We start from the raw sequence: 27,848 nt of genomic DNA on the forward strand, positions 1-27,848 counted from the left end.
TGAAAATAATTCAAAGAAGTAAATAATACTTCCCACTCAAAGGACTAGGAGTAACAAAACATAATTTTAGATGCAGTCATGCAATAATAATCCTTCTGAGAAGAGTCACAAACACAGTTTAAATCGACCAAGCAGGGTTTCCCCGCAAAAAAAATTTGCTTCTCCTTTCAATAGAATTTCAAACTCTGCCTAATAAAATTGTGAAATTCGGTTAATATTTTACGTTGTTTATTTGTAAACTTTACAGAAAACTACCGAATATCGGATTCAACACACAAAAAAGTAAAGAATAGCAGCTAATCGATACTTATTTGAAAAAGAAAAGAAAACACGGATTCGATAGTGACAAAGTAAAGAATAACGCTATCGAATATCGATTCGTAATCGATAGTCCCAACCCTGGTTACCAAGGGGGGTGGGGGGACTTATATACCAGACCCAGGTATACAAGTCCTCTCATTTTCGCAAACCATCATCTTTTCTCGATTAGTTTTCTTTTTTCAATTTCTCTTTCGCCTGAGTTGTGTGGTGTTCTAGGTTTTTCCTGCCAGGTTGGCATTTTTAATGCCAAATTACACAAATTTGGCATTTTTTTATGTTGTTTGGCATGAAAAAATCCTGTTTGGCATTTTTTTCAAAATTTGGCCGTTTTTTGGCCTTTTTTGTTGTTCTTTTGCGGGAAAAATTTTGTTTGGCATTTCTTAATTTGGCCTTTTAAACGTTGTGATTGGCAATTTCAATAAAACCATGGACATTTTTATTTCCCTCCGTTGTCTTCACAAAGTTTTGCGTTAGTGACGTCATACATCCTCGCCAAGTCTTCTTCTCTCGTATTGTCGCTATATGTCAGGGCATCCGTTGGTTAGCCACTGTCTGGTGTCGTCATCGATGGAAATTAGGCCTTCCATACCATGGGGTGGTCTATATAGCCGGCAATCCTTGATAATGTAAGCTTGCCGGCTATATAGACCACCCCATGGTATGGAAGGCTTAATTTCCATCGATGAAGTAATGTAATGAAGATAGCTATGTTGTGCAGTGTGCACTAGCAGTACGTATAGGCTGAGTTTTTTTGTAGTTTTTTCCATTTTTCATCAAATCCATTACTCCTTAATGAAAAAACTTTCGATTTTGCAGCGGTTTGCCTATTTGGCATTTTTTAGGTCAGTTGGCATTTTTTGACCAGTTGTTTGGCATTTTTTCCACAAGTGGACTTGGCAACCCTGTTTAAAACTGGCGTCTGAAAACAGTGCTTCCACTTCTGACAATTGATAAATCCTCTTCAGTTTCCTTTTTTGTCCTGAAAAATCCCTTTTTTCTCAGTCGGAAGTCCTTCAAAATTTCTTTTATAGTCGAGGTTATTTTTGACGTTATTTAAGTTAAAAAAGGTGCTTATACAACTTTAAAGTTATTATAATCTCAATTAAAGCTATTTTAATCTCGATTTTTTTCAGTACAGTAGCACCAGTAGGCTATGTCAAGCAACGTTGTTTTATTAGAACAGTAGGCTGCACAAAAGCAGCACATATTTTACAATAACATGGTTTACTTCCTTTGTTCACTGTCCAGCCAAAAAACTGCTTGTCAGTTGGTCGGTTCTGGTATAGGCTATTTACCACCTGGAGTCCTGGACATCATTTATCAATTACCACTCTCATCTTTCCTACCCGGACTCCTAACCTATCCCTAACACCGAAAATGAACAGGTGGTAAATATCCAGTAACGAATTATTCATTCATTAACAAATTTATTTTTGTGTTTAGTTCAGTTTTCCTTGATGCGCTAACTAATCACAATAGGCTAGGCTATCTATTTTTTCTCTTTGTCAGTAACGTCTTCATAATCATCAGAGAATGAAAAACTTCAGGATACTAGGCCTATTCATGATACTGACTCAGTCTGACTGTGTACACTATGTTGTATTTACATACACATTCTAGCTAGCTCTATTATTATGACACCTTAATAGGTTAGCATAGGCTTTAACTAACTTTTCTAAACCGGAAGGATACCACTAGCCCAAGCTTACCATACCTAACTGTACATCGAAGCTCAGTGAACTTTGTCATTGCTACTCAAGTTCAGCTGTAAATCAACGGATTACCTGATTTTAACTATTGAGAACTAACTCACTCAGTGCACTCACGTCCAATTCCCCAAATGGCGAGAATAGTAATCAAGCGACAGAAAGGCGAGAGTGGGAAAGAGAATGAGAGGGGCTCCGGATGGTGGGTGATGACGGAAACCAGCTGATCACCGTTATTCCAGTCGTTTTTAGAACTTTTGAAAGGGAATATTAATAAAATTTTCTTTAAAATTGCTAAAAACAACAATTCCCTTTTTAAGACAAAATTTCCTTGTAAAATTCCTAAAAATCCTTAAGAAATCCTTCTTATCTTCATTTCCTTTTTTTATCCTTCAAAGCGTTGAAAAATCCCGATTTCGGGATAAAATCCTTCAAAGTGGAAGCACTGTCTGAAAAATACACACATTTTACAATTTACGAATCAGAAGGAAGCAAGGTTTGCAAGCTATGAGTTAGCGTGTGTTAGGTCTGATTTATTATTTAGTGCTATTTTAAGGTTGGTTTGTGTATGTTGCTGATTGTAGACTTAAACTTTTGCGCAAAGGCAATCGTAAGTGGATTCCTAGCATGCTAGCCTGTCTTCATAGAAAAATATTTGCTGGATAAATGTTTTGAAGGTTATTCAATGTTCAACATTGGCATGCTACTTTGCCCAAGCAAGACATGTAAATGATGATAACCTATGCTAGAAGGTGAGTTTGAAAGTTACCGGTACTTTGCAGTGACACAACTGACAGGGCTTACACAAACCTTCTTCGGAATGTAAAAACTAACCCTTCCCTTTTATTCTTGTATTCTGCAACGTAGATATGCTATTTGCAACAAAAGTTATCTGGAAACTAATTTTAATGTTTGCTTTCTGGTCCAACTTTTTGCTATGCTGGCGGTAGGCTAGCCTACTTGTGTTTGTTTTCTAATTCTAGAATAAGTCTTTGTTATCAAATGAGCAGCTGATTCAATGTTTTATAATTTTCCATATCAATCTTTTGAAACTACGCTACAGCAGCTTCTTGTAGCAGTGGCATATTCAATTAGCCTACAATTGCCTAAAGGCTATATTTTTACAAAAGCGACATTTTAACAAGCTAAGTTTTTAGGGAGAATGGATGGTCATTGTATTTTCGTTTGGATGCGAAACGCCGAAAGGTACATAAAACAAAAATGACTAGAATATCGACTAAAAGGGTCCACAAAATCAAAAAAGGTTGTGAACCACTGCTCTAACACAAAGAAACTTTAACATTAAGAAACCATTTTTTCTTTATATGTTTGTTGTGAAAATGTAGCCTTTAGGCAATTGTAGGCTAATTGAATGTGCCACTGCTACAAGAAGCTGCGGTAGCGTAGTTTCAAAAGATTGATATGTAAAATTATAAAACACTGAATCAGGAAAAAATGTTTTACATTACAAGTTTGAGCACTATAATATCTTGATGACATGAAAAACAATTCCTCGCCTAGCATATACTTTGTTTGACTTTTGTTATGACATCACATATGCTTTGTTGACTCTTTTCCTTACCTATTGATACTCTGTGTGAAAACATGTTAATTCAAAAATGATTTTAACACGCATTAAATATTTAGTCTACGCCAACTTACTAGGCTTAAAAAGCTTTACAATCCCAAAACCAAATTCCCTCCTGGTAAGGAACCCCTATGTTAGAGTGAAGGTGGCTTTTTTTGTAGTGTTCAATAGTTTGGCTTACTATGCAGTTAGAATAACTTGTATTTGTTTTTTATTTGCTTCAAAAGATTTGAAATTTATAGTGCTGAAGCAGTCGGCTAGGTTATTAATTTATTCACACTCATGTAAGATAGGCTAATGACTTACTGCATAGTGCATAAAGTAGCTACATTTTAAAGATGGTAGGCTAATTGCAGCTTGCTTCAATGTAACTGAACATTTTAAGTTGACAAAGCAAAGAACCATATGATTTATAATAATATCTGCCTTGAATTTTTTGGCCCTATGCACCAAACAGGTCTGTTTTCTATACAGTTATAACCATCTCAATCGTTTTGCCAAGTTAGCATTTCTTACTACCAGTACTTCATAAATAAATGCATTGGTGTATTGCATTTCATTACACATAGCCTACCTGTATGCCACAGTAGGCTATCTATTTTCTTAACAACGTACTTGGTCAGTATAGATTATATGCAGTTCAGTTATATTTTTTCATCATTTCAGATTATTCTTAAAGCTTACTATCATCAGTTTCTTTTTGGTTTCTAGCTTATTATGGCAAAAATGCATTAAATTTAAGTCTGCCAAAAGGAAAACATTCGTTAGAAGACAAATTTAGCTTCTAAATATATTTTGAAAACTATTTGTTTGAAAACGTGTGGAGATTCTGTCAATCTGTCACTACAAGCGTTATTACATTGTCACAAAAATGTCGAGGATTGGAAACAGGTCACATAGAAACAGCATGCTTGGGTAAGTAATCTTGATTTGTAGGCTATTTGCCGTTACCATATATCATTGCCATATCTTAAAACCCAGATAATTTTAGCAGAAGTTTTATGACTACAAAGGAGGTCAGCTACATACAGAAATTTTTTCATTGATCAACTAAAAGATTTAATATCATGTTCCTTGTCAAACTCAATAATGTCACATCTTCCATTGTATGATATTCCAGACACTATACCTCAATTAGATGTTCATAGTGATTAGGGAAAAAAGAAACAGAAAAATACAAGTGCTTAACATAATGTTTTGTTCAGTTAATTTGTAGTTACCTTTTGTTTGCATGAAGAGATTGTAAGTGATGATGTGTGATTCTTCCTTATCCTAGTGACTGCATTTTTTTTATTCTGTTTTTGTTACATTATTGTTGAAATGTTTGATGTTAAATGGCACTGAAAAGATCGAAATAACTTTTTAAAAATATACTACACAAGCTACAGGTTGTGTGATGGTGTATTTAAAGTATTGTTTTTTAGTATCGAGGCCTAGCCTACATCATGTAGTTTGAGATAATTATATTTAATTCATTAACCCATGCAGTCGAACAGTGGTAAACGTTTTTGTTGACACTTGAAAACGTTTTGAGCGGGGATGTAGTGAGCTGGGGATATGAAGTCACGTGACCTCGCGAGAGCACTTCTGCGCACAGTAGTGTCACTGTTTGGCAAGTATTCAAAGTTTAAACAGGGCTGTTGGTGATTGGGTTGCACGTTGAAGACTAGTTAGTAATGAAGTTTAGTTGTGCAATAGGGACAGAAAGGCTAATGAACGTCTTTTGCATGCTGGTTTTCTGTAGGCTATCTGCAAATACACATCTAAGTACTTTACAAGTGGATTTAGACTAGGTTTATAAAACATTACGGTATTTTGTATTGTCCATTGAAGCAAATTTGTGTGATTAGTGTTGTTTTTTGTGCAAAGTGGAATATATATAAGAAACAAAACAGGCAGACTTTCTGAGATTATTAAGGTTTCTTTTTTGTATTAAAAACATGACTGAGGTCTGAAGATACTTTTTATACAAATGATTAGTTTGTGAGCCTACATTGGATATGTAGCCTTGCCATTGTAGTGAAAGCTTTCAAGAGTTAAATTGTCAGAACAAGAGCTAGTAGTAAGAGTATGGGTTAATTTCAATACATCACACCACCAATACACTGACTAGTATCATTGACTAATTCAATGTAGCTTTGTGCATATTAAATTGTGTTAGGCCATAGGCAGGTGAAGCAGTTGTCCCTCTGTCATCAACAAAGTCATTAATTTAGGCAAAAATGTATGTAATTAAGCAATGTTTAGGAAACTACAAAACTAGCACAATCTGATAAAGTAGACTATGTTAATTTGTTGTTTGTAGGCTATAACTCCATGACAGGATAGCAATATTTGTACCCACAGACATGAAATCATTTGTTAACCTTTGTGCATCTGCCCAAAATAAAAATTGCAAAAAAGCTTTAAACATACTGAATACACTTTTTGCTACTTCAAGTCCACCTGAAAAATTGTTTATTTGATTAAAAATATTAAAAACTTTTAATCAATCCTTTATGAAACAGAAACATTTCTTCAGTTTAGGAATAAGAAATACATATATATACTATATTATGGAAAGACCTGGTTTGAGAGAAAACTGACATGCAGTTCTGCTCATCAGTTTTGAATATATAGTTTGTTAGCTTTATACTAGCTAATACAATATGATACTTTGTTAATATCATACTAACCATAGTTATATTTTTTTATTCTAAAAGGAGGCTTTTTACGAAAGTCTTAGTGGTCTACTGCATAACAGACAGAGTGAACGTAAAGTGCAGAGTTGGCCAGTTTCGCATTAGCCGTAGTTGTAATATTCGCTAGGCCTATATGTTCTTAAACTCAGTCGATGGCTGTTTTGGTATTTGGACACTTTCATTAAAATTGCACACAATTTTCCCCCCTAAAATGGTTCTGTACGGTTATAGCTGTAGGGCTGTAGGCCTAGGCTATAATATGAAGTAAATCAATATATCGCCGCTTGAATTCAAAACTGACTTAAGTCCATTTTTAGCGTTTTGAGATAATTGCAAATAACTGCATTTGCCTGTACAACTGAACAAATTTCTTTGACATGGATGTGCACACAGAGACTTACTATTTACCAGTGATAGGCAATATGTTGGTCCACAAAAATCACCGAAGAATTTGCCACTAGGTGGTACCATCATTTTTTTTTTGTATGTTGTTGGACTTAAGTCTTTCTTGCTCCGAAATATTTTTGATTAATTTTTATGTAAATGGACATAAGTCTTATTTATCCTTAAGGTTAAGATACCTACATGCTGAAAAACACGAATGAATTGTTTAATACCAGTGCAGCATCATTCATTTTCATTTGATGAATCACTTTTAGAGGTAAAGTATCATAGCATACAGCAAAATAACATAATTTTTACTCAAACTTTCATGTTCAAAATTTCTTTATCACAAATTTAATTATTCAATCACACTGACACAAACTCTTCCAAAAAACTCTTCTTCTTCTTCTTAGCAAACTCTCACACTAACTGTGAATTTGCAACATTTTCCCAAAAGAGAGTAAAACTGCTGTGTAGTTGACTAGTTGTGCTGAATTATCTTTCTCTGTTCAATTAACATGTTGCCATTTCATACAGACTACAGTTAGTGCAATTCAACCTGTAGTCACTGTAATTGAATTTAATGTACCGTACTTAAACAACTACCACTGTTAACTCAACTATTGCACATAGTAACTACTGCACTTAATTTGTTTATTAAATCCACTGCACTTCATTAATTACCACTATTGCCAACTCATTACAATTCACCAGCACAATCTCCTTATTAAATTTCCTCAATTTTTTTCATATTTGCTAAATTCAATGCGCTTTCATTCACTTCACTTATTAACTGGCACAACTTATATATACCACCATACTGCATAATGACATTGACAAGTTCACTGGACATAACAGAATGATGCGTTATCAATATGCATAACTTTATGCATAACTTCTTTAATCATCAATATGCATAAAGTCTTTAAATCAAAAGTGTCTGCAAAGAAGCGCTATCACTTATTTCTGAGCCTAGTTTATGAAATTATACTTCAATACTGGCTTTGTTGGGAGTGACCGGAAGATTTCGAAAGAAGTCGTGATGTTGAATTGGAATTAAGCCTCTGAGGCAGAGTTTTTTCAAATCATTCTTCTTATCCATTGAAGTGCCAGGAAAAGATTTATATAACCTTGGCATAGTGGTAGTGCTCAGCTTCGTCTTTCTGGATTTTCGAACAATTAAGTCTAGTTTTCTGAATGTGCTTTCACTGTAGCTGTATTTTATAAAAAATGTTGTTGGCTCTGCTTTGGTGATTTTTAGTTGCATAATTTTGGACCAGTAGATTCTTTCTCCATTGCCATCATTGACATTGGCTTTCATCATTTTCGAAAACTGAGTGAAATCCTTGCTTTTGAAATCAATCACATCACTATGTTGCAGACATTCAACAATTGGTTGATGCTTTTTGAAGGCAGTCATAATCAAAGTTTCCCATTGTGCAGTAATGTAAATGGTCATTTTGCTTGCAGCACGTTCTATGATTGAATGGGCTGTATCATTTTCGTTTTGGCTATGCCCAGATACCAAAAAGTTCAAGGTGATTTCATCAAAGCCATAAATCTCGAGAGCAATAGCCAGCATGATATGAACCATACGGTTACTGTTCTGGCCACAGCATCGATCACAAAACAAGTGAATTTTCTTTGCACCATTGGTGTTTGCTTTTGATAAAAAACTTAGAAGACATGATGCTACTTCACAAGAACCTTTTCTTGCATGACATTCGTTCCACAAAAAGCAAGTAGTTTGCATAGAGTTCAAATTAGTCACAGTAAAGTTGTAATTTTTCAACCTTAAACTGTAATAAAATGAAGATGCTTTTCCATGAGGTGAAAGCAATGTTTTCTGGAAATTGAATCCTGCAGTAAGAACAGATGCATCGTTAGAAGCTTCCTTCTTCATTTTTTCTTTATGCTCTCTTGCAAGTTGCTTTTCAGCAAGGTGTTTTTGTTGATCAGCCTTCATTTGATCGGTAACAAGATGTTCTGGAGTATTATCAAAAGTAACACAGCTATCACATTGATCCTTCTTCGGTTTGTGAAATTTCAGATTGAATTGTTGGGTTAATACTTGGTAATACGTGGAATAGTTTTCTGGTTGAAACTTACGTTCACTGCACCATTCAACATACATTCTATGCATCTCTGCAATATTTAAGTGTTCTGGCAAGTATTCACAATTTGATTCTTTTCTGATGTAATGGGATTCAACAGTTTTGAACATCAGAATATGCTGCTTTATAGTGTTGATTCTGCTTTCTTCTATCTTGTTGTGATCTGATGTTTGACCACGCAAGTCTCCTTCAATAGCTCCACTCTTTGATGTTTTCTGGATAACTGTTCTCACCATCTTTTCTGAAATATCAAGTGTATTAAGAAAGAAACTTTGACATACTGGTACTGATGTACTTGTGCCTGAGCTGTTGGGTTTAATCAAGGAGTAGGTTCTTGTGAACTGTCGGTTACGTCTCTTTCCTTTCGGGTTCTTACGCTTCCTTTCTCTCTTCTTTTTTGACACATTAATTAATTTACTTAAAAATGTGCGTTTTATGCCTATATTAGATAATTCCCAAAATTCGTCATGGATTAGCTTTCTTTCTTCTTCTGTAATGTTTTCTGCACATTTCTTTTTACAGATTCCAGAGCATGGTTGCTTTACTGCTCTAACAGATTTCACGAAATCTTGACCACATTTTGATTTATAAGTGTATTGCTCTCCTGCTTGTCTCTTCTTTTTTAAAACGTTCTTCTCCGACTCTGCTTCATTCCGTTTGCGCTTTCTTTTCTCAACTCCATACTTCAAATCACCCTTTGAAACAGCACTTTCATTCCAAAGTATTGCACTTCCCTTGCAGTGTACATCTTCATCAAAACATTCCCACAAATATGCATCACTTAGCACTTCTGTAATAAAATATCGCCTTTCAAAAGACTGAACTTGTACGCCGTGAACTGTACCACAATCTCTTTCATCTATCATAGCTTTAAATAAATGTTGTCCACTTTCACAAAGAAACACTTCCTCTTCTTCTGTGTTGACATTGGCAGTAACTTCCACATCAGTAACAGCATGATTATGGGGCTTTGAAGGTGGCACAAAAGCAGGATCCATATCTGAATCATCATCAATATCGCTTGTTTTTGGAAGAATAAATTTTTGTTGTTGATCACCAAGTCTTTGTTCTGTTATAGCATTTTCTTTGTTGATGGATGTAACATCATTATCTATCAGAAATTTTACCCTCAGTGTGTTACTATATACACTCAACACAATTCCTTTGAGGAGAGACTTTTCTTTGTACATTAAGCCATCTGTATACTTTGGTCCTACATCACTTTTGTTGAATAAATCAGCTTGAACAAATATGCAATCATTCGCTTTTATTTTATCTGTGCTTGACATCCAACTTCTCGTACCTGCACCTTTTGAGCTTTCTGCTATTTCCATTTTCACTGCCCTAAGTTATTATCTTACCATACTCTAAAATACTACAACCTATTTAAAAACAACACATTATTATATTTGCAATCATCAACATAATTCAGGTATAGGCTGCTGTAAATACCATGACCATAGGTAGGGGTAGGTTATAAGTAGAAATGATTGTCAAAAAATGTTAAAGATGTTACAAACAAATGACTGATTCATTCATGTATCATACTGTCATGAAAGAACGTTTTCCCTGCTAGGAGGTATAGCCAACAACCTTTTCTGATGCTGTATTGGTATAAAATATCTATTACCTAAGAGATCATGGCAAGACTGTGTGGTTTCTGTTCGTATGTTACGTACAGGTGTACAATCTGAAAGTTACTTAAATCCCCGAACGCATAGATACAATGTGCATACGACTGTTCAATTAAACCGTACTTGCCATGCTGCCAGTTGAAGTGCAGGCCAACTGCTGTAGTTTTGTTGCAAGGAAAAGTGATTGTTATTATGATGTTGATACAATGCAAGCTTAACTAGTTGCCAGTAATTGGTAATGGACTTACAACCAAAATTACACTGATAGTTTTTGGACATAAGTCCACAAAAATATCTTAAGTCCAAATGTTTTATAAAAAAATTTATCTTATGTCCATGCATGGACATAAGTCTATAAATTATTAAAACTTGGAAAAATGTGTGGACATAAGCCTACAGTATCTCTGGTTTTAAGGCAGGTACAGCTTAGCAAATTGCTCATAACATGGGCTTATGTCCAATTAGCAAAAAAATGCAAAAAAGTCAAAATCATGAAAAGTGGACTTAAGTCAGTCTTGAATTAAAGCGGCGATATATAGGCTAATCAAAGGGCTAGCTTGTTAGTAATCCAGAAAGTTATTTATAAACAAAAGTATCGTATACTACATAGGTTAAATTTTGGTAGCAATCCAAGGTTTTAAACTGATCTTTCATTTATGTTTTATTGTGATAAACTCAGTGCTTTAATAATCTATATTTGTGAAATGGGGTTTGTGTGTTGTGTAAGAAGCTGTAAAAGTGGGTACAAGTCTTGCAAGACTGTAGTGAAAGTACCAATGTTTTGAGTTCCGAAAGATGAAGAAATGAAAAAAAGATGCTGCTTGTTTCATAAATTTAATTGCAAATGTGTGGAAAATCATGTCTGTTACAACACCTACAAAAGGTAAGAATAAGATCAAAAGAATGGCTTTAGTTTGGTTGTTAAATTTATTTAATTAGGTTAAAATTGTGTAGAGTGACAACAGTACTTATTACGGCCCAGCAAATAAGTTTTTGCTCATTTATTCACCGTCTTCTGACTTTGATTTGAGGCAAAAAAGGTTCGTTCTGGCGAGGATAGTAGGTCTAAATTGTATGTTGTGTACCAATGAGTGTGTACTGTGTAGGTACTACACTACTCAGAAATTGCTAGTGTGCACTGCATTTTTTCAGCTTTTCGAAAAAGAGATGAGATGTGTTCTCCAATTGAAGCTGATGGAATCAAACAACAACCGAGTTTGACCTTCTTGGGAAAAGCTAGAGATCTATTTATACTTTGGAAAAAAAGAAACCTTTCTGGGTTAACTTCACAGACATTTACTGCATGCACTCAGACCATGGGTGCGGTTCCAGAGTTGGCGCAACATTGATAACCAACCATCATTTCATCTATGTTCTTACTGGAAAATTTTTGTCCAATTCAACAGAAGGATGGTTTGGGTGGTATCGGCAAGCCAATGGTGGTAATTTTTTCATGTTTGTAAAACAAGTTCTGAAAGCTGAAAAAAAATTCGCACTCTTAGTTTGTTGCAGCAACATGATTTTCTTGTAGTAGCTAACCTCACAACCCTTGATGCTTTTCCACTCGGTATTGACGTTACGATGTCAATTGTTCCGTCTACAGAAGATGTTTGATGGTTTACTTTTTTTTCTGCGGTTAGTGTGAATGCTCTCCGATGCTGATGCTTATGTGACGTATTTTGTGAGCGGATACATTGGCCGCAGTATCTCTCGACGTAGAAAGTGCAGTGCTTGTAAGATGTTATTGGTAGAAAATGTTGATTGGCCGCAGTATCTCTCGTAGTAGAAAGTGCAGTGCTTGTAAGATGTTATTGGTAGAAAATGTTGATGGGCCGAGTCTCCTTAAGTCCGTACCACATTATCGTGCACATCTTTTTGAAATGGCTGACCGTGGTGGTTTATCCGCTCCCACAGAATACTGCTTTGCAGGGACAGCGCTGGCTGTTCAATATTACACTGCTATATTGTATGGCAGGAAAACTTATATGTTGAAATAATGGATCGCTCCAACTCTCATAAACACCTTAACAGTTTTTTCAAGTTTGCTTGGTATTGTAGCCTACTGTAATGTTTATTGTATGCTTACTTCGCATTTATTTACTACCAATCGTATGAAGTGAGCATTGGTGAAGTTGCTGTTGTATTCTTATTGAATAAGATCAAACGTTCATTGATTAGCAATACCTAAGGTAGATTGTTTAGATTGTGTTAAGGTAGATTTTTTATCAGTGTGTTGTGATTTGACTACATACATAATCTCCTGGTCATTCCGGACTATTTTTGATGGCCATCTCAAAGAAAAATTAGCTTTTTTTTTTAACATGTAATATATTTATTAAATACAAGTCATCTTTACGAAGCAGGCACAAAATGCTGACTTTAATAAGTAATCACTTTTCGTAGATAGCTGTTTGCATGATTAACTGTCTTAGTCTTTTATATTTACGTCTACTTGTCTATATTACAAAACATAGTGTAATCTAAATGGCGATATAAAGTAGACAATAAACATTTACACTATAGAATATTTGACTTGCGTAAATTTGATCAAAGTGTTGGAAGCATTAATTATGTTGTTCAAATTGCTTGTATCATCAATCTTATCATTTAATTGCTTCCTGGATTGTCAAAATTGCATGGTATTTTGCTCTGTCATGTTACACCATCTGATGTATCTTCTTTAAGTAGTCCATTGTATTGATTGACAAAACGTACGAAAATGGATGTTATCGTTTTCATGACTGTGTAGCTGTTAATAGTGTTAGGTAACATGCGTAACTATAATGTGTCAATGACAGTAGTCTATGTACGTGCTTTAGTGCATTCAATGTTGTGCTGGTGCGTGTATAGCCAGAGGTAATGAATACCGTATAATATATGTTTACAAACCTGCAATAAATTTATGTTTTTAACTACAATAGTCATGTATGCTGTTTGCGCATTAAAATGCAGTGGAACGGTTACGAGCAACCTATTTGTGCAAAAATAGTTGTTTGCTACAATCGCTCTTTTCCCAAGAACGCCTGAAATCGCCTTCGCGTCCCCTTACTCACTATGTCCCCGGTTTTGAGCTATGTTTACTTTAATATTGTAAGATGTGAAAACTGCACTCACTACTTAAAGGATTTACAACTTTTTTGTGAACTTGTTAAGGTCGAAAACCGGTCGTGCAATGAGTACATTTGGGAGTCAAAGTCGTGTTGGCAGACGAAGTGTCCTCGGCGCATCACTGAGCAAGCGAAGCATGGGAATGAGCGAGATGCGCTTTGCAGATGGCAAGACCGTTGCAGGGTTACGTCTGGGATTTACGGTAAGCGCACTTATAATCTGTAGGTCGCTGCAGCAGATGAAATGTTTTGACCGATAAACACTTTGAATATAGGACAGTTTTCCTAAGAACCGGTTGACTGCCGTTATTATCATTGTGACCCTTCTAGCACTCTGCCAGAGAGCTGGTTCTTGCTTTGAACTTTGTTTGGTAGCCTAATTAAAGAAGAAAAAGGAGTAATGGCAAGGGTGGGAATGGAACCCACCTAGTCGAAATGACTATCTCCCTAACTCTAAACCGCTAGGCCGCGCTGTCGACGGCGAAACGTTCACTTTAGTTAGTTTCTATCAGAAACATTTCGAGAAGAACGTTCGCAATATCTCGTGCGTGTAACCTAACACTTTATCTGCTGCACCGACATACAGGTTACAAATACGCTAAAACTGGGGTCTGCTACTATTCGGCGAGTCCGATTCGGCGAGAGCCCTTTTTGGCGAGTTCCCTATTCGGCGATTTTTTTGAATTTTTTTTTTAAATTATCGGGTACCGTAGCCTAATTATCATTGCCGTTTTTACATCGTTTTAACGTCGCTAAACGTTGAAATAAGACCCTAACCCCAAACCCTAAAACGGCAATGATAATTAGGCTACGGTACCCGATAATTTAAAAAAAAAATTCAAAAAATCGTTGAATAGGGAACTCGCCGAAAAGGGCTCTCGCCGAATAGGGCACTCGCCGAAACGGGCCATTCCGCTAAAACTAAACAGTGAAACCATTTTTGTAGACCACATTATAGTAATTCTCTGTCAAGTAGGTTAGATGTTGCTTGTTCAAAAAGAAACAAGTTTTTCAATTTCCACTATTCTTTTGTATTCGTGTAAGTTTGTGTTACTATCTCATTAAGTAGCTTAGAAAGAAGGTGAAATGAGCATCGATACCTTGATGGCGGCTTTAGATATACAATACAGAATATAGCAAAGACAATTTTTAACTTTAGTAAGCCACTGGAAATCAGTTGTTCTGTTAAGCAAATTAGGCAATTTTGTATTTTTGAGCTTTCAACTAACTTGAAAAGTTTGCATGCACCCATGCTTATTGTAATAAACCTTTGCAAGGAAAGGCAAAGCAAAATGTGTTACATATTGATTAGTGAAGAAGGTTTAAATAAAATAAGAAGTGTAGGCCTAAAGACGCAAAGTAAACCATACGGTTTGTTACAAATAACGAAAAGAAGGACTTTCAGGCATTTTGGTCTACATGACCTAAGTTAGTATATACCGGTACTCTTTGTCATTTTCTTATTCGTACAGGTATTTGATGAAGACGGATGTGACGTGACACCTAAGCCACTGTGTACTCTTGAGGCGGTGAATCTTAAAAGTCAAATGCTTGGCGGTGAACAGCCAGGTGTTGCTACACCAATGTACGGCACATCACTCACTTCCTTGTACCCGAACCCAACCCCCAGTTACGCTCAGCCGTTTACCAGGTCTCAGCCTTCAGATACAGATTATTTATAACTTTCTTTACCTGAATGTCGCAGAGCAGGCAACTTAATTTTCTGCAGTTGTTTGCAGCTGAAGTTGTGTATGAATTATAACAAAGCTTTAGTAGTCTTGAGAATTCAAAGCCAAAATTTTTGAAATCTGCTGTTTTAAAAGTTCTGAAAAAAGCTGTTCAAGATTAATCTGAAACGACTCCCAATCATCTCATGAATTCGACCTTATTACGTGAAAAGAAATGATAAAACTATCAACTGCTCTATTGGCACTTGACAAATGGTAGCCTATATCTGTCGATGTAGACTTTTGTATTTTTCTAACTTTTCCTGATGCCCAGCGCTTCATGCAATGTTTGATTAAAGTGTATTTTTATGGTGATAGACTTTGTATGTGAATCTACAATGCCCATTACGTGGATAAGTTGAAATAAGTTACACTTGCATGGTTTTGTAAATATATATACGAGCAAGCTTTAGGCGGCCTGTACTTCAATGTACCATTAGCGCAATTCCTTGCAGCCTGCATAAGCAAGACAGACATTGTGTTAGGAATCGAAGGTAGATTGGCCTAACTAAGCGGTGGTATAATGTGTTAACCGGGATTTAGTCGTGAGAAATCTCCATTCCAAGTCACTTGATGAATAATTTAGCCCGTAAATTCAGTTTGCCATATTCGTAAATCTAAGCTAACCAACGGGAAAATTTATTGTCAAAATGAATTTCTTACAGATCTGTTTTCGGCAGCATCTCCACCCGGTCTGTCAAGTCGAGGAAATCATCTATCGAGTCCGCTGTTGACATCACTGACTCAGGGGTAGACGTTATAACTGGATTTGCAGGTAGACTAATAAGCCATTGAATTTATTACTACGTTTTTACGGTTGCATTGCCTACCGAGGCAGAATCAACTCCAAATTTATGGTTTTTAACTTTAAAAACGTAGCCTACTCCATAAACAACACCCATAAAGCACGCGATTACTCATCATACGTTATTTGCAACACTTAGGCTATAACAGCAAAACAAGCGTTTTATAAGTAATGCTATCAGGACTACTTCTACGAATCCCTAAATTCTATAACAAAATAGATTTCATGTGTTGCCAGTTTATTGTTATGTTCACAAGCGCATTGGCATTTCTCGATCCGGTATATATCTTGGGTCGATCGGAAGTAACCAACTACTACTAGATGGGAGGCTTTGAATCCCACCTCTTTGAGACATTATTATTGAATCAATTATTGTGACCTCACTCGTCTTACAAGAGGTTTGTAGTTTACAGCTTCCTTGAAAGGCGGACATCATACTTTGAGAGTAATGCGCTCTCGCTACAAATTGCCAAAAGAGCGGCGTTATTTGAGTCCATGAAAACGAATTTTTCATCACGTTTCACGTTCACGTTTTCACGTTTCACGTTTTCACGTTCACGTTTTCACGTTTCACGTTTCAGTACCACATTCGTTTACGCTGCCATTTTAGCGTGGTTATGGAAAACAAGTTCTAGGTTAAGTGAAACTTTACTTTTATTTAAATTTATGCTACTACTTTTTATTTACTATTTGTACTTTCTACTTTAAATTTGAAAGTAGCGGGTAGCGGAAGTACGACTGATTCAAATGTAGTGCCTCTCCACTACCGCTACATCGAAAAAAAGTAGCGCGCTACTACCCACCTCTGGGTCTCTCGCGTATTATAAAATGCAAATGACCATAATGTTCAGATGTTATTACTGTGAGAAAGGACGAAATTGAAGATCTAACAGAAGATGACCTCAATAGTGTGGTGAACATCGTTTTGGAGGAGACTGAAACTTTGTGGATGTATGAACTTAAAGGAACAACCATTGCGCGCGAGACCGAAGAAGCGAAGATTGTTAAGTAAGTGAAAATAAAAATATCAGTAACCCCTCAAGAACATGTAGCTCCACAAAAAGTGAAAGTTGCATAACTTTAAAGCTCTTTTTATTTTTTCAAAGAAAAGGCCTAAAAAGGCGTGATCATTAATATTTGTTATCATTAGATTTGATGTTTAGTTCAGCAGGCCATAGCCTTAAGAAGGGCCGTAGGGCGTAGGCGTGTCTCCCTGAGCAGCGTACTGTTCATACGTGAGAGAAATCAAGGACTATAGACGAAAGGCGCCACTCCGCAATCGACATTTATTATAATTATATGTTATTATTATTTTTTTACTTTGTAAGTTGTTTTTTTTTGGAAAGATTTTTGTCTAACGGATAGACTACATTCTTAGAAGAAAAAAATCTGTTTGTAGGCTACCCTTTTTAAAACCTGTATAGTTGCATCCCGATTTTGAATAGCTGCTGCATGCACGCAAACAGCTCGAAACAAGTTTTACCAGATTAGGACGTGTTTTGTAGCTAACGGTGTGCACCAATTTAAAGTGCTCCATTGGAGGATTCGGCAAATCGTTATTAGATACAAACAGCTCCTGCTATTGCTATCAATGCATGATTTGTTTTAGACAACTGCATGTCAATTAATTGTAACCCAGACAGCGAAATCCGTCATTTTTACATTGATTCAACGTCTGAAGACGTTGAATCAATGTACGTCTGAAGACGTTAAATCAATGTAAAAATGACGGATTTTGCTGTCTTGGAAAGCATAAAAGAATCAACGTTTTGTATAGGCATAGCGAACCCTTCTCCTCACTTTGTGTATAGAGAGAAGAACAATTTGTACGAGGAATTGTGCAAATCGAGGGAGGGCAATGATAGATTTGCTGAACGAGGAATGCAGACGTTCAATGACGCCCACAAACACAAGGACGTCCAAGCTGAGAAGGTAGTAGATAAACTAATATCCAGATAAACAAATGGAAATGTTGACCAGATCCGCACTGGTAGTACCGTAGTTGGCACCTCATGTCGGTGTTGTGAGATTTTTTTGTTATTGATAAACAAATGCGTTAAGAAAACGTTTTGCATGAGTTGAAGAAATAAAATTAAACATTTCGTGCTTTTTTGCACGCAGTAATGTAAAAAAAAATTACGAATTGCGCAATCCAAACAAGCGTTCATCAAAATGGCCAAAATACTGAAATCTAACTCAATCTCTCTAAACACCAGAATAAAATTTTACATGTGTACATTTGGTCAGTCTTGCTATATGGCTGTGAATCCTGGACTGTGTGCCCGAAGATAGAGAAGAAGATCAACAGTGCTGAAATTTGGTTCATTCGAAGAATGATGGGAATTAACTGGATGGATAAGATCACTAACGAAGAAGTGTGGAGACGCTCTGGGTGCACCCCTGGCGTCCTCATCACAACGATCAAAAAAAGGCAAATGACATTTATAGGGCATGTCTACCGCAAACGCGGAATTGAACACTCGGCAATGATGGGGCGACTTCCTGGTCAGAGGCACCGAGGGCGTTCACGTTTGGAAATCTTCAAAAATCTTACAACATGGACAAACCAAACTTTTGAAAACCTAATTAGAACTATGGACAATCGATCGTTGTGGAGACTCACGGTAGCTGACGTCTTATTCAGGCATGGCCGATGATGATGATGATGAAATGTAAGCGAACACTCTGTTCGACAGTGTAATAAAAATTTAAATGATTCTTCTGTAACTGAACAACGCAACTCAATACTATCTGTATCTCGATTTTCCCATGAGGGGTTCACTAAACCCTTAAAACGCTGGGTTGTTTCTTTGTATTGATTAATTTTATGTTTGAAGTAAAAAATTGTTATATCCTCTAGTACAGGGGTTTTCAATCTTTTTTCCATCGCGACCCCCTCAGAGCAATCAACGTAGCCTTGCAAGTTGCCACCCCCAATAAAAGTATTCAACAAGAGCATATAATGCAAAATTTAACTAAATATGATTCATGTTGACATCCAGTTGTGTTTAGTGTGGCTGTTCCAATGTAAACTTCTAAAACCAAAAACGTCTTTTGCGATGTTATTACGGCTTTTATCACATTTTTTCTAGTACTTCTACTTTTTTCTAGAACTCTGCTGTGTTTGGCACATATTGTTTTTCATTGTGATGGTCAGAAATAAAAACAAACTAAACTGAATAACCCAAGTCGAGGAATGGCCAATTGCAAAAAAACATAGTTTTTAATGTTTTCCGTCAAAAAAGAATTGAAAACAATAGGCTACACTGGATTTTCAGACGCCTCGCGATCCTCCGAAAAACGGTTCAAGGTTGAAAATCCCTTGTGTAGTAGTATGCTAACTTCGTTTTATATAATTACAATACAAAAAAGTAAACTTCACCAAGCGCTATACAAGTAACTCCCCACAACGCAGGTGGGCCTGGTTGATGTTGGTGCTAATGTGACGTCATGGGAGATGTATGACACCTTTGCCAGTGCTCAGGCTCCCGTGGTGACGGCTGGCAGTGACGAATCCTTGGTTGGCAAAGGAAGCTACAGCAGCGGCTCAGGACAAATCGACAGCGAGGAGAGCATGACAACTTCATACTTTGCAGGTCAGTTCAAGCTCCGTCAGGTCACGTGGCATGATTTAATCCGAAGTTAATAAGACGATTTTTGGAGTGATTTGATTCGAATAGTTTTTGCATTTCTGGTTCGACTCCTGCCTTAAGTTGGTTTGTTGATAAACACCGCTCACCTCTACCCAGAGTGTGATAAGTTAGGTTGGCGTGGTTACTGAAGGAGGCCGGAGAATGAAACTGGTCGCTCTATTTTCGTTACTACCGAACCTTATCGTATAATAAAAACTTATCTTATCCCCCGAAGCTTGGATCAAGTATAGGACCACCTTGTTACCGTTATAGACAAAATTGCAGTAAGTAAAGTTGCCTTCGCTTGACATAATAAGCAACTATGCAATGACCTTATTGTCGTCAATAGCGAACGCTACAGTGACCATCAAATCAACACTTCTCAATGCGAATTCCAGCTTGAATATGTGAGGTGATTAGAGAAAAGGTCCATGAAATTTTTGAGATGTATCGAAATATTGATACAGTGTTCTTTTTGCTGTAATCACTTGTTGAAAACACTGCTCAACTCTACCTAGGTCCTAGGGTGTAATAAATCGGATGGGCATAATTGCTGAAGGAAATGCGGCCGAGAGAAAGGAACTGGCCACCCTACTCTTCTAGTGCCGACGGCTTAGTACAGTGAGAACCTTATCTAATTATCTTCTCATACCCGACACTTGACTCAAGTATGGGACCACCTTTACCTTTTTTTTGTAAGCACAAGCTAAAATCTTTAACTAGAGCTCAACCGTAACATAACAGCATTGCCTTATGAGTGGAGCTGTCAAGATAAGAGTGCACAACTGCACATTACAGTATAAATTTTACTGACAAATTACCGTTTGCAAAAATGATGAAACAACTTTACAAATTGGTTAATTAGCAGCTACGTTTTGCATGTTATTCAATCTTTGGCTTTCAATTATTTTGAATACGTGCTAGCCAGTACAACTGCCACGAAGGCGTTGTGATGGAACGCTTGAATTCAATTATTCAAAAATGGAACGCCAGCTACAACTTAACTGAAAAGGCTCAGTCGCTCATGTCAGGCATCAAATCATTTCAACTCCAATGTACGTACCGTGGGTGAGTAACTACCGGTACTTCCAGATATAAACTCACAAACAACCGCCATCTTTGTTAATTAGACAACCACCAAATAAACAAAATTAAAGTGACATTAAGAGCTGTTGGAGTACAACTAAAACTACATCCACTACATAGTGTCGCAAAGGCAATGCATGAGCGATTTTGAGAGACAAAAATCAGTTTCAAAGTGACAATTGTGTTATTTTTGCAGACACTGGCAAGATTTAGAAAAGATAAATATTTTTCCACGACACATTTTTTAGTTTTGCTGGAGTGAGATATTGTAACTGCTTTCTCCGTCATATTTACTGACAAAGGATATAAACATGTTGTGATGGGCGATAAAAATAGTGATTGAATATCTTTTAACACGAAGTGATTGTTGCTCAGCGATTCAGTACTTTTCATTTTTTCTTGGAAAATTAGACCGTTTATGTTACAAGAACCCACAAACATTGGACAGCACATACATTACAATGCCTTTTACACGAGATAACTGCTTGAAAAATAATGTGTTTGCACATTGTACCCAGCTAGCTAAATCCAACCTATTTTAATTGATTAAATGTCTGCACTCTGCAGGCGTTGAATCAATGTAAAAAAGACAGATTTTGCTAGCTTGGTTTTGATTCACTAGCAACATTAGAACTACGTTGAAGACCTAAACGTGCAACGCGTATAAAAGTGAATAGATTAGCAACAATTATTGTGCATGCATGGGATTAGAGCCGCAAGTGGTTTCTATATTTTCGGTGCGCAACTTGTAATGCTGTTCCCTAAATGAACCAAATGTGTAACAGCAACAGACAAATTGACGTTTATGAAGAACCTCGATATCACGGGATTTAAATTAAACTTATTGTTATCAGATTTAACAGCTTAATTTTAAGCAAAGCCTTCTTCTCATGCTTGCACTCTTGTGATCGAAAGCATCAATTGGTCGGAATGGGCTGATACGACCGTTTCGGCGCGAATGTTCTCTAGCACATGGCCACTAACAATTAACAGAGGTTCTGGAACGGTTTGAGATACTTCTGAAAACCAGCACCAACACACTTACCTTGAAAGTGGAAAATAGTAGAAATTTCTCAGTTATATACAAAATAGTTGAACTTAATGAGAAATGAAGGGTTCTTTTTGTTTCTAGTGTTTTATACGTGATGGTGAACAACAGTAGCTATAAGCAATCCGAGCATATAACATGCAGATGTTAGACACTGATGTGCACATTGACTTCACCAAGGTTGGGTGTTGTAAGAATACAGAAATTGCAGGTGGTGACCGTTCTGCTTTGTTGCCATTAAATATCTCGGTACCAACTATAGTTGGGGCAAGATATGTTATTGAACGACTTATCTCCCTCTTTGTACCGTATGACCCAGTTAGTTACATTGATTGACGGATTACGGATTTTGACAATTGAAATGACGGATTTTGCTGTCTGGGGAACTAAAGAACTCTGAATGGCAGTAAGACATGTAAATAGCAAGCGTGACTTAGAAATACAAAGCATACTGTAAGTTCAATTAGTTTTAAAATGGTGTTACGGACAATATCTGTACTAATCAAACGTCACATAAAACCGTTCAGGTCTACTGAATCTTGGCGTCTGACGTAATGGAATATTACTAAAAAATGAGCAGATTTTACCATCGTTTGAAACACCTGTGAAATATTTCATCATTTTGAATCTTGAATTACGACATGTTGCGTAAGCCAAATTTACCTGATGCTGGATTTGCTTCATAATGCATGTCACAATTACGTCACAGTATGAAAGTTATGTGGTTTGAAATATCGCAATCAATTCGTTATTTTAGAATTGTCGTTTAGAAAAGTTGGTCGAATATTTAACTGTTTGCTTGTGCTTACCATCTAGACGAAATTTCCATCTTTTATCCAAGTAAATCTGTATTGTGGTGACAAGTTTTAGTGGCGTACCGTGTTGCGTCGAAATTTTGACAGCCTGTTGGTTATTTTTGCTGAAATACAATTCTTGAAAAAAGACGTTTCCAGAAGAGTATTTTTTCGGTGTTATCACATGCAGACAAAAAGATCCGGGAAATTTATGTTACAACTTTCCCACGAAGATATTATGGTTTACCGCTGTGACCAAATGGGAATGCATGCAATTAAAGCATGCATATTATTATTAATGAGTGTAAGCCTGACGATCTTTGCATGTCATCCTGCTAGAATAAATTTAAGCATAGCCCATGCTGAAATAAATAGTGCTGATGATCTACGGTTAGGGGTGCACTGTGAAGATATCGTGCACTGTTGGGGATGCATCGTTAGGGGTGCACTGTTGATTCTGTCAAGTAAACAACACCAGTGGAAGAGAAACAATACTTCAAATTAATTGATCTACTTATAAAATATACAACACGCCGCAAGATGCTGCGGCTCTGTTCAAGGTTGTGCTTCGTAGTTACCACACACAAACAATTCAATCTGTCGAAGGCTTCTAGTTATTGAATCACGATTGTACTTGAATCCCTTGAATGTACTTGAATTGTATCCAAACCCGCTCCACAAAAAGCCCTTTGCACGGCTGGAATTAATTAACTACGTACGTTCCTATCAATGCGATGTGATCTGAAGTCATGTTGCGGTCCAGCTGGTGACGTACAGGGTCGACATCTTCTGGCTTGCCTTGGGAATTAGGTTCAAAAAGCAGGGTCGCTCGTGCTATCATTCGTACGTTCTTTATGTGTTTGTTGGAGTGCAGCTGGACGTCTAACTTTGACCGTGATAAAGGAAGTCGTCTTTTCTCCTCGTAAATTTTATCAGTCGGCCACGGCGTAAATGATCCGATGTTGCGTTTATCTGTTATGACTTTTGTTGATTTTGGAGAAGAGACCACCAGCTGAGTAGAGAGGGATTCTACCAAGTCATATTTTTCCAATTGTGCTTGGAATTTTTCTTCGTCGTCGTCAAATCGGTTTAAATCTCCAACGACAACAGTGGCAACAGGCGGAATCATTTTGCTATTTCTCTCGTTAATGGTGAAAAGTGCGTTTTGTTGATAGGTTTTTAAATCGCCGAACGGAAAGACGTGGGAATTTAAGACGCAGACCTAGAAAACAAGGAAATATAAAGCACAATGACCCTGCAACGAAGCAGTAACCAACCACAGATGCTGTTCTGTGCCGTGGTAATAAAATACACATATCAACCAAAGCGAAGCATAATTTGAATTAGCCCATTCACAATTACAAAAATTGAAAAGCTACTAATGCATAGTGTATAGTATACCGACGCAGCATAAAATAATTTAGACAAATACTTCGCAAAAGTGAACATTAAAATATTTACAGCTATCATGCCTAGTGTTCAGGTTCAATCTAGCTGGCACAACATAACGACTGTTCGGTAAACGTTTCATGTACAATTCATAAACAACTTCATCTAGTAAAAACTGCTAATTTCAATTCATCACTGTAATTCCGGTTTCTGGTATTTGAACAGCAATCCAATGTTCAACATAAATCTCGGCCTAAGAATTGAATTCGTTATAGTGATAGCATATTTAGCTTATTCAAATAAAAATATTTTTCAGTTAAGCTTTCTACTTCATACCTGTCTATTCGAGCTCTTATGTTTGAGGTACGCGACTGCAGCACATCTCCCGTAGGGATCTCCTTCTATCACACAATGAGATTCTTTCAACTTATCCTTTGCTACCCAAAGGTGCTCCCACCGTTCTAGTGCCCACTAGAAATAATTATATATACAGTATAAGCTTTGGTGTGGTGCTGGGGTTGAGTCAATTTTGGTCTGGCAGGTGGCAGCTCATCTGTAGTCAAATCAAGTATGAGAGTTCCATGACCTTACTTGCCTGACAGATTCCTCGCAAGCCTGCACACGACCACAACGTGTCATCAATGATGGTCACTGTTGCTTCAGATGCTCATAGCACTAAATTCGACCAAAACTGTCAGCAGTGTGCGTTGGTCACAACGCAGTAACCCATCAATGTCACATTGCATCAAGAGCTTGGTGGGTCAACTGTCAATTGAACACAACACTCTTCCATAAGGTTATAGGTGAATTGTTCGTAAATAGTTGTTGGTAAAGTTAATTCTTCGTAAAACAATTCTTCGTAAGTCATTTCTTCGTTTACATCAATTGTTCGTATAGTAAATTGTTCGTAAACAGGTGATAGGTCAATTGTTTGTGAACAAGTTTTCAGTTGTTACTCAGGGGCGCCGGAAGCGGGGGGCATCATGGAGGGACAGGGGGCAATGGTGCCCTTTTAAAGTCATGTAAGCTACTGCACATTTTGCAATATAACAATTTCTGCTATTCGCTTTAAGCCTAATTATAACACAGGCCAACAAAAACTTTTGGCACAAATAAAGGTGACAGTCATTTTAAAGTATTTTAAGGCCTTTGATTCCGAAAATGCACTTAGTTTTTTCGAATTGGCTTTAGTTTTCGAGATATTCGACAATGAAAATATTTTTGAAATCGTTAATCAAAAGCTTAAAATAATATTCAGAGCACAAATTCTGCAACACAGTAGGCATGATGTCCTTCTTTGTATACCGGACACTTGTATCATTACTCGATAGTGAGCTGATAGATGAGCATTATCGCTATATCTTATCTTAAAAGTTTTAAAAAAATTAGCCTTTCAGCAACAAAAGTGCCCTTTTTCATAATCCTGCCCCCCCAGTCAAAAATTGTTTCGGCGCCCCTGTTGCTACTCGTACGGAACATTTCCTTTGAAAATGCTCAAATTTCCAATAAGTAGTGTCTTGCCCTTGTGCGTTAACCGTTAAGTGCACTATAATCTTGGTAATAAAGCTGGCCACCATACAAAAGTTTTGCTTTCCTTTTTCGCTGCCATTCTGAATCAGGGATCTACACTCTGTCTGCTCGTCTACAGCACGTCACATCTCTAGCATATACGCTACCCTAATTAATTGTTCGTAAAGAATTGTAACTGTTTTAAGAACAATTAGTATTACGGTCAATTGCATGCACGAAGAAATGCTTTACGAAGAATTTATTTTACGAACAATTGTTTTACGAACAACTGTTTACGAAAAAACGTCGGACACCCTTCCATAATGTTCTATTGAACGCAAAGGCAATTTATTGCTGGGATGAAATGACAAAATCATGACACAAAATTTAAAATTTAGTGACCGACCATCTAGGACCCTAATGACCAATCTTTTTAGCTATGACGACTAAGTATTTAACTTAAACATATTATAACAGGCAAACGTTGCGAATTCAACAGCTAGAACTCTTCTACACTATGCGCTCTGTACTGATGAGTAACTAGCATCTCAGAAGCAGTTAGATACATTTTAAAAAATTAGCATTGGTTGAGGTTCATGAAACCTGTTGCATGCTGCGGATTTTCACCAAAATAGTGAAGGGTTGCCGTACCGGCCTCCGCATAAGGTCGTTTGAAGCACAATAGTTTGTTCATTGAGAAGTCTAAACAGTTGAGTTGCATGTCTTCGTGTCTTGTGATTCCGATTCTCAGAAGTTCAACTGATTTTTAGTTGCAAAATACAGCTGATCTAGCTAAAGAAAGCTAAAGCACCCCTAAAAAGTTACTGATAAAGTAATACGTAGTTTGCTCTTTTTCGTGAAAGATGCTTTTAATTTCTTACCTGAGATGTTTTATGTATCGCTAGTATGTTGTTAAATGACATCGCATCAGTATTATTGGCGAACGCTTTTGTATTATATCCCTTCTTCTCTAACTGAGTCAAAGTATTTTTAATATTTTCTGCATACCGTATCTGAAAAATAGAACATTATGCGAAATATTATTTTAAACCAAAAAATGTTACATATCACTTGATTAATTTCGAATACTGGAAGTGAAAAAAACATTGTACACTTGGTTCTTGCCTTTATAACTTTCTACAGTGATTAAGAAAATTACTTTCATGAGCTGAAATTACATACTGATTTTACATTTGCACTTAAAAAATGTAAAGTGATCATTTTAACCCAATCAATTCCACATATGACATCAATCGATGGTGAAGTGGGAATGTTTTGTGAATTAACATCAGGGAGATAGTCTGTTGCGCAGACCGTATGCGTGACGAACGTTGGCATTGCCGTTGGCAAGACACTTGTTTCAAGATGGACACAAAGATTGGCTTCCTTGCCTTCCTGTTTACTGACTGTAAATCGTTACCCAGTGGGCTTAAGCCTGGATACGACAATATAGAACGAGAATCAAGATATCTTGACGCGAAGCGATTCCCACAGCTAACTCGTCGCAAGAACATTTCGCCTGCGTCAAGACGTCGTGTACCAGTAGAATTATGATTCAACGACTTGTCTGAAAGGAGAGCAACACGCGTCAAAAAATTGTTTGATATAACTTGATAGCTAAAACCTCAATTGCTAAGGTAACAGGGATCAGTAGTCAGTAGATGTAACAGAAAATATATTTCGCACTTGCTAGTGCATCGTCAGTTCTGATCTAAGAAATCTAGGGGTCAATACATCTACTTACGGTACTACTGATCTCTGTTACCTTAGCAATTGAGGTTTTAGCTTTCGAGATATGGAACAGGGATCGTGTCAGAACAAGACTAGGTCAGAAAGCGAGGCAGACTCCGACTCAGCAGCAGCCTAGAGCAGTTAGCTACATATAACTTGATAGCATAGAATAACGTTTAACAAACGATTACAATAAAGCATGTTTCACCAAGTGAAAATCAAATAGTTTAGATTTTCACAGAATGTTTAAAATACTTTACGGCAATTCTAAAAGCAGTATAATTAAACCATCCCATATATGCGGGCATCCGTTTATACTATACTTACCTCATTAAAAGCCACTACATCATAAGGATCTTTCTCTGAGAGTGCGTTTATAAGTGCTGTAATTCTGTTAGGAAAATTGAAGGCTTCCCCCATCCCTGGTATATCCACGAGCTTTTGACTATGCATGTCGCAACTGACATTTTGTGAATATACTGTAATTGCATCTCCCATCTTCATCTGGTTTGGTTACGTAAAGAAATCTATTTACATATTGACAAAAATTAACCTGAAACAGATTCATATGTAAAATGGGTTTTTGTTTAAT

The 27,848-nt window shown here is 36.8% G+C and overlaps 2 protein-coding genes across 2 annotated transcripts in view; one reads left to right on the forward strand and one right to left on the reverse strand.

The window, feature by feature from the left end:
- The first annotated feature begins 4,331 nt into the window (after positions 1-4,331).
- Positions 4,332-27,848, forward strand: part of LOC145770055 (dynein axonemal intermediate chain 4-like) — a 30,752-nt gene continuing 7,235 nt past the window's right edge. The window contains exons 1-7 of the mRNA XM_082581643.1: positions 4,332-4,530; positions 13,582-13,738; positions 15,008-15,186; positions 15,928-16,037; positions 16,919-17,075; positions 17,879-17,999; positions 19,483-19,663. Coding sequence (XP_082437769.1) covers positions 4,487-4,530; positions 13,582-13,738; positions 15,008-15,186; positions 15,928-16,037; positions 16,919-17,075; positions 17,879-17,999; positions 19,483-19,663 — 949 coding nt within the window. The 5' untranslated portion in view covers positions 4,332-4,486. The remainder of the gene's footprint in view (positions 4,531-13,581; positions 13,739-15,007; positions 15,187-15,927; positions 16,038-16,918; positions 17,076-17,878; positions 18,000-19,482; positions 19,664-27,848) is intronic.
- LOC145770057 (uncharacterized) lies at positions 20,498-27,799 on the reverse strand. Its single transcript, XM_082581644.1, has 4 exons — positions 27,584-27,799; positions 26,407-26,538; positions 24,353-24,487; positions 20,498-23,849 (listed from the first exon to the last, which is right to left on the reverse strand). Exons 1-4 carry the CDS (start codon positions 27,758-27,760, stop codon positions 23,331-23,333), a joined length of 963 nt encoding a protein of 320 aa, XP_082437770.1. The 5' UTR covers positions 27,761-27,799; the 3' UTR covers positions 20,498-23,330.

This window comes from Aplidium turbinatum, chromosome 5 (assembly GCF_918807975.1).
Source record: "Aplidium turbinatum chromosome 5, kaAplTurb1.1, whole genome shotgun sequence".
NCBI lineage: Eukaryota > Metazoa > Chordata > Ascidiacea > Aplousobranchia > Polyclinidae > Aplidium > Aplidium turbinatum.